Genomic DNA, 7675 nt, shown 5'->3' on the forward strand with positions numbered 1-7675 from the left:
ACAAAAATGTTGAGTGGCAGAAGCTCAACGCGAATTTGCCGCACCGAACTGTAGGCATGGCGTCACGACCCACTCACACTATATCTTGCAACCTTAGTCTCCAGCAACGCCGCTACTACCTGCATTCGGTACCGTCCATTAGCTTCTTGAAGCTAGTTCGCAAAAAACGCAGACGAATGAACCCCAAGTCCGGTGCAGCGAAAATGGGCAAAACGGTAAATGGCTGGCTTTCCCCCGCCGAAACCTGGAAATTTGCTTATGCTTTTGACTCACACTTCCTACCATTACGATCAAACGAAGCGTGATGGCCCCCGATCTTGATCAGCTCATGTGACAAAAACAGCTTTTCGTCGGGGTCCGCTTGAGACATCCGTGTAAGCAATCCACTGCGAAAACAGCAGCACCACACCGCTGATGTAGTTTAAGGCAACTGGCAGACTCTTCCCGAACTATGTGACAACGGACTCTTCGACCCAAGGGTTCCTCTCTTCTGTTATGCTTTTTATATGGCGAATGTAATAAGTTGTAGTGCAAGAGTTGTACAGAGTTCGTTTTCTGTGGAATAGCGTGATGGTGGAGCTGCGCACAGGCAGGCAGCCTCGTATAACACGACGGGGGTTGCCCCGTCAGTGCTGTTGCGGTCCGACTCCTCCAGCTTTTTTTTGTGGTCGCCCATAGCCACGAAAACGATGCTGCGCTTGATAGAGGGGAAGGTTCCCTTTTTTGTGTGATCTGATGATGGCTATGCTTGGGCGGCTTGCAATTATTGAGGAGAACACCAGGTTTTGCTGTGTACGGCAGGAGAGAGATGCCCCAGGAAAACGTCCGTGATTTTGTGCTACACTGGAAGGAGGAGGCAGAGGAGGTGCCTGCTGGGGTTTGTGCTGCAGCTGCTGCAGCCGCGGAATTTGCTGCAGCAACTTCCTTGTATTACGGTCGACATCGGGGGGAAATCAGGCCAGCAGGGGGGACAGTTCTTTGTTTTCCAGTACGAGAATGTCCTTCTTTTTCCTTTACATTTACTGCCCCTCAGCCTATATTCCTCGCGACCGGGACATTTGGCAGGCGCGCCGTCCCCTGCGTTCGGTCCTTCTCATCAGTGCATGACTGAGAATGATTTTTCCCGAACGTCTTTCCGAGAAAAGAGATTGTAAAATTCCTGATCCCTATGTAAAGCGATTTGTTCTTGCCTGCTAGCTTTGGGTGCGCGCGGTGACATCGGGGTCTGCCCTTGTTTTCGTTCCTTTCGTGCCCGAATCGTCTTCTGAGGCCACTGGCGCACGCGATTCGCTTGGGGAGAAATCGACGCTTTTCTGCTTCACTACACACGCATGATTATATGCGTATCACGCTTTCCGTTTTCTCTTCTCTGGTACAGAAGGGCAAGGTGGACTGTCGAAGGGTTTTCTTGTGCCCCTTTCAAGTTCCCACTCGGGCCTCCCTATTACCAAACCATCTTCCGAGTTTTATTCTCGGTATCCTGTGCTCTTGCAAGGAGCTGGATTTTCGCGTGCATTTTTTTGGTTACCTCGTCGTGTGCTTCTTTGCTGGTTTCGACTCCCCTTCTTGCGTGCTCTCTGTGGCATTCAAGAGACCTTCAGCAAGTCTTCTGCGGAGCACCGTTATTGTAGCGCGTCTCCCCACGTCTTTTCCGCGTCTCTCATCTTTGTCGTCTAGTGGAGATTTTCGTCATCCGGGCTAAGGCTACAAGGAACTACGGCGGGGTGTGCCCTGGTTCTTGCGTCCTCTGTTGGCGGGGGGCGTTCACGCATCTCTCTTTGACTGCTCTCGCGGTGTTCGAGTCTCTCTGGGTTTCCCAGTCATTTTGCACGCGCATCTCTGGCGGTCAGCGCAGTTCCTCGCTCGCGCTTCATGAGACACACTGACACACGAAGTCAAATTCAGGCCGAGGAGGAGCACGAGGCTTCTGATTAGGTGGCATGCATCTGCGGGCGACGCAGCTCTAGCGCCGACCGTGGTGGACGTTATTGCCGACCTTGCAAACACTCAAAACGTGACTGACCGGGGTCACAGACGGAAGCGAGAAGGCGCCCTCCTGTCTGGAACTTCGTCGAGGCGGTTCTGCCGGCACCGGGGACTGCGGCTCCCTCTCGGCGCCGCAGCGGGCGGAGCCGCCCTGTCGCACGTCGCTACCTGTACGTCTCCATTGAAGGGTTGTTTCGCTTCCTTCGAAGCAGGTGTTTCTGTGCGCTGAACGGTGTGTGGAGCAAGAGACGGCTGCTGCAAAACGCAGACTCTCCCCCTCCCCTCATCTTCCGCAACGCCCCCCCCTCCTTCACCCTTTTCGCTTGTGCTGACGAATTTCCCATCATTCACCGAATTGATCGCTCGTTGAATTGCCTCTGCGCCCTCGGTGTCGGTGGCGTCGTCGCGTGAGAGGCGGAGGAGCTTCTGCGTCTTTCCCGCAAGTTTCGATCGGCTTCTTTGCGCGGGCGTCGGGCTGTGGCACTGACCACGCCGTCCGCCGTAGGGGACGGTGTGTGTATGAACACGAGATGAGGGGGAGTGTGGCGTTTTTGAATCAGCTAGGTTTGGCTTGTATTTTCTTCCACTGGGGAGCGGGCAGACAAATTCGGCAGTGTATGAGGCGACGTCAAGTTGTTATACTCGTGTAGGCTCGTGTCGGTGTTCAAGCCGTGAGTCTTCGGGCGTGCTAGGTGTGGTGGTGGTGTGCATGATAGGGCTGAGGCGGCAGGCGAGTGGCGGCGTCGTGAACTCTTCCTTCTGATCGAGAGTCGGCCCTACGGAGAGCAAGGATGGAGGTGCGCGTCGGAGGCAAGTACCGACTTGGTCGGAAGATTGGGAGCGGTTCTTTCGGCGACATTTATATTGGTACGTCTACTTTTCGGGAGTCGCTCTTTTCTAGGTGAGGTGGATGCGGCGGGTACTGACTGGTTTTTGGCTGCGGCTGGGAATGGGCAAACCGTCGTGCTCTCAGGTAGCTGAGCGGCGTGAGAACAACTCCGCAACAAAGCCATGGGGCGGAGCGACGGGATCTAGTGGAGCAGATGTTGACGCACGGAGACGGATTTAGCCTCGTCGATGGGCACGAGTAAATTCGTTTTGCATAGTCTTGCTGCACGTGCATTTCGCTGCCTTGAGGGTGCGTGCAACTGTTGTCTTCTCAGGCGTCAACATCTTGACCGGAGATGAGGTGGCTATCAAGTTGGAATCTATAAAGTCGAAGCATCCACAGTTGCTCTATGAGTCAAAGTTGTACAAGCTGCTTGGGGGTGGCATCGGCATCCCGATCGTGAATTGGTATGGAATTGAAGGTGACTACAATGTTATGGTCATGGAGCTCCTCGGTCCGTCCCTGGAGGATTTGTTCAGCATCTGCAACCGCAAGCTGTCTCTGAAGACGGTACTCATGCTCGCAGATCAGATGGTGAGTGACTTGTTCGCGCGGGCTGGTAACTCGATCCTCTGTAGTCTCCGTGTGGTAGACGACTGCGTAACTTCGGACGTGTGGCTTCGCCGAAAGGATGCTGCATGGCTAGCAGTCGCTTACCCAGTACATCGACTCTAATTGCCGTTGCCACCTTTCGGGGTGAGACGTGCTCGCCAGGTTGATGTGGGAGGTACACAAGTCGTTTTTGAATTTTGCTGGCGAGACTTTCAACGGTACGCAGGCGTGCTGTGGAGCTGAGTGTCGCTCTCGATATAGTGCCCTGTATTTCCGGCTGTGCCACCAGGGCAACACCTGCGGTGGATTGGAGTGCTTTCTCCGCAGTGCGACACAGAAAAAGGCACATTTCCTGCCGGCGCTCGTGTGCGATTGTGGTTCGCAGCTTAACCGCATCGAGTTCGTGCATAGCAAGAACTTCATTCACCGTGACATCAAACCGGACAACTTCTTGATTGGTCGGGGCAAGAAGATGTCTGTAGTGTACATCATCGATTTTGGTTTGGCAAAGAAATACCGCGACCCCAAAACCCAGCAGCACATTCCGTACAGGGAGGGGAAGAACCTCACTGGTAAGCACCTGCGCGTATCTGCGGTTTCGGATGAGATCGGATCACATGAAGAAGCAGCGTATTTTGATGTGCCAGGCCGTTTCCGCTGGCATGCATTCTGGCAGGCAGGGTCTGCTGCGGGGAGTTTCCCGGGTGTGTGGAGACAGAACACCTTTGCCTTCTAGTCTCGTTCAGTTCCCCTCCGTATACCGGCTCCCAGGGTGTAACTGAGAGAAGAAACTGCGCTTCCTCCGCTTCGTTTGGCTTCCTACAGGCACTGCACGATACGCGTCCATCAACACGCACCTGGGCATCGAACAGAGTCGACGTGATGACTTGGAGGCGCTCGGATACGTCCTGATGTACTTCAATAGAGGCTCGCTCCCGTGGCAAGGATTGAAGGCGACTACCAAGAAAGACAAATACGACAAAATCATGGAGAAAAAGATGTCTACACCAATCGAAATCCTTTGCAAACACTTCCCGTGTAAGCTGCGCCCGTTTCCGCGCAGGGCCGTGGCCGCACCTGCCCGCGGAGTCAAGCTAAGGAACTCCCACATGCGTGTGCAACAAGTCTTTTCGCTCCGAGACTTGTGGATTGACATGACGTCGAAAACTGTGAGTTGGGAAAACCGAGGCAAAGACGAGCGGAAGGCTTTTTGACGTGCACTGCCCGTCTGACCAGGACGAGGGCAACGCTTTTATGTGGCAGCCTTGAACTCTGCGGGTGTTTGCACTGCATTGAGTTCTGGTTCATGCATGCGGGTACCGTTTTTTCGTTTCTGGATTTTGTCCCGAGACCTGATGCGCGTGCATTCGCCGCAGTCGAATTCATCACCTACTTGAACTACTGCCGATCTCTCCGGTTCGAAGACCGCCCCGACTACGCGTATTTGCGACGACTCTTTAAGGATTTGTTCTTTAGAGAGGGATATCAGTACGATTTCATTTTCGACTGGACCTTCGTAAGTGCCAGCGTCGCGTGCCGCGGGTCGCTGAGCGTGACCTGCCTACATATATGTATTTATATATATATATATATATATATACATACAGGTAGATGGTGACGAGGTAGACTGATGGGTGAATTGTCAGATAGATTTACACACTCCGGGGGGTGGCCGTGGGGCGGTGAGCGCCAGGAGGATTTCTATTAGGTCAAAGGGGTTGTGTCGACGGTCGTAGGACTGGCTAGCAACCATTCCGAATAGTGACTCTGGCTTTGCCTAGAGTGGATGTGCAGATTCGATCAAGAATGAGTTGGAGCATGGAAGCCTCGCAGGTGCCATTGTGTCGGGGCGGCGCTTATCTAAACAGCGTACGTGGAGCGGATTTTGGTGTCGACATCCCCGTCTGTTGGTAGGACCGAGGCCGCGACGAGTGGAGGCCTCGTGCTGCAAGATATCGTTACAGGCTGGAACGACGGTGTGCTTTTCGGTGTGATGTGCGTCTCACGCGTTCAGATCAACACGGAGAAAGACCGCTCCAGCCGACGAAGTCAGCAAGTTTACTTGGAGGACACCCGGCAGGTGGATGAGAACCCGAACGACCTGCCCATGTGACCGTTGGGATGCTCGCGAGTGACGGTAGGATCGTGTCACATGAAGCCGTTGCAAGCCACTCGTGGCAACGCGGAATGTGGGCGCGGGCCGTCCTCCGTTCGACTTGTTTGTTGTCCTGAGTGCGCAGTATCCGGGGAAATGAAAAGAAGCCTGACAGGTTCCCAGAGCACGGCTCGACATGGATGCTTCTCACTGAACCCGTTCGTTTCTCCGCATCCCACGGCAGCAGCAGCACTGCTTCGTTCTTTGAGGAACTCAAACATGGTTTCCATGTAAGGGGACGAGAGAGGAGCGTGCGTACACTAAAGTCTGGGGGCATACGTCTTTGGCCGTCTCGGGAAAAAAGGAACAGTGGTGGTCTCTGTCGTGCCGCGGGTCGATCGCGGCGCGTGTCGTGGGTTTCTTTTTATCACACTTCCTGCTTGTTTCCACCTTCCTCGCTCTGAGCGCAAGGAATTCTTTTTTTTGCTCTCGTCAGCGAGAAGCTCGCGCTCCACACCTGAAAACAATTCATTGCAGAGCAGCGAATGCTCTGCACGTACAATTGCACATACATAGTGGTGGATGAAACTTGGAAAACGAATTTTGTCTCTTCGAGAAATAAAGATCGGTTCTGTCATAGCAGCCTTACTGTCTGGGTGACCTCACTACGCGCTTGAGACGTGTAAGAGGTAAAACCCTGCCAATGCGCCGAAAGTATGGTGAACTACGCGTTTCTTTCCAGTCTGTAAATCCTTCGAGAAACTCTGGCGGTTTATACTGGATAACGACGAAACAGTGGTGTTCGCCACTCGCAGTGAAAAGAGATCGGGTCCTGTTCCCGGTGGAGAGCCTGAACGCGCACCTCTGTCGACTTCGGTCTTCACACTAGACGTCGTTCTGTGAAAAACATATTCTTTCCCGTAGGGTGGTTCTTGACGGCGCTGTCCCAGAGTCAGCGTGAGACGTTCCAGCTGCTCCTTTCGAGTCACACGAAGTGCCTTGCTGGAACGGGCGAGGCTTGAAACACGGAGGCTGAACCTCGCTTCACCGACATCACGTTTTGGGTATACCCCGCAAAATGTTAGCCCTGTTGGGCGGCCGTAGAACTGCCTTGGAGAACAGCGAAACGCCGCAGAGAGTTTGTGAATGACTTTTTCTAGCACGCGAGCTGCAGCACTTGTACCAGTGGCGTAGACTGTTCTCCGGTAATGCCGACGAGCCGCCTCATGTCCAGGTGCCACAATCGTGAGTGTGGCATCCACCAACGGCTGCCACTTTGCTCCAGCCCGAGTCGTTAGTGCTACTTTTACTAAAACTTTTTCCGTAATACCACATACATATGTGTATTGAGTTGCAACCATTGTGGTGAGGTTCAGGCGCGTGTTGTTCTCTCCAGTCACGTAGTCCAGACCTCGAGCATACCCCTTGGACGGCTGTGTCCACGCACGCGTCCACAAGGCTTAATAAATGCAGCCGACACGGCAGCAGTCGAAGTGGCCTGCCGCTGCCGAAGACATGAAACATTTCCCACTACGGTCTACAGAAGTCTAATGCTTGTGCTCTGTGAACTGCGCGGCTGCGAGCGGACCGCTATGCATTCTGCTGCCGATTGACAGACAGATGCACCGGCTAACAATACGACTGCTTCCGTTTATAGCACGAATGAAGTATTGTTTTCCAGTTTATTACGACTACGAACTAGGTTTATCGGATTTTCTGCCAAATACACTGTTATTCGAAACCGCTGGCAATTTTGGATCCCTGAACAGGGGATCGTTGACGTGTAACTTCACCGCATACAATTTTCTGCTAGTGCCTTGTGCGCTAGTAACAACGGCTATTGACGTTCACACTGCTAGTTCTCCCCCGCTGGCACCGATTAAGAACTGTGACCTGCTCTCATTCATGTAGCGCTTCTCAAGCCTGGTTCGACCAACGGCGGGGTTTCGCGCGCGATAGTAAGGAGCCGCCGTCCGGGGGAGAGTTCCGGAAGGTGCCGGCCTCCCAGAGCTCTTCGCTTGATTTCTTCCACCGCCCCAACGCCTTTCGCGTATAAAAATTCAGGACAGACTACCGCAAAGAGCCTGTCGACACCAGAAAAACGCATGTGCCGTTACAATCGGGAGTTGTAAGCCGCGTCCACCACGCCGTGC

General features: G+C 53.7%; 1 protein-coding gene across 1 annotated transcript; it reads left to right on the forward strand.

The window, feature by feature from the left end:
- Positions 1-2777: 2777 nt before the first annotated feature.
- Positions 2778-5540, forward strand: BESB_045360 (casein kinase I; the record flags this gene model as incomplete). The annotated part of the gene is made up of 6 exons (XM_029362987.1): positions 2778-2853; positions 3150-3409; positions 3813-3999; positions 4253-4465; positions 4804-4943; positions 5442-5540. The coding sequence occupies 6 exons, from the start codon at positions 2778-2780 to the stop codon at positions 5538-5540; spliced, it is 975 nt and encodes a 324-aa protein (XP_029220353.1).
- Between the last annotated feature and the right edge of the window lie 2135 nt (positions 5541-7675).

This window comes from Besnoitia besnoiti, chromosome III (assembly GCF_002563875.1).
Source record: "Besnoitia besnoiti strain Bb-Ger1 chromosome III, whole genome shotgun sequence".
Taxonomy (NCBI): domain Eukaryota; phylum Apicomplexa; class Conoidasida; order Eucoccidiorida; family Sarcocystidae; genus Besnoitia; species Besnoitia besnoiti.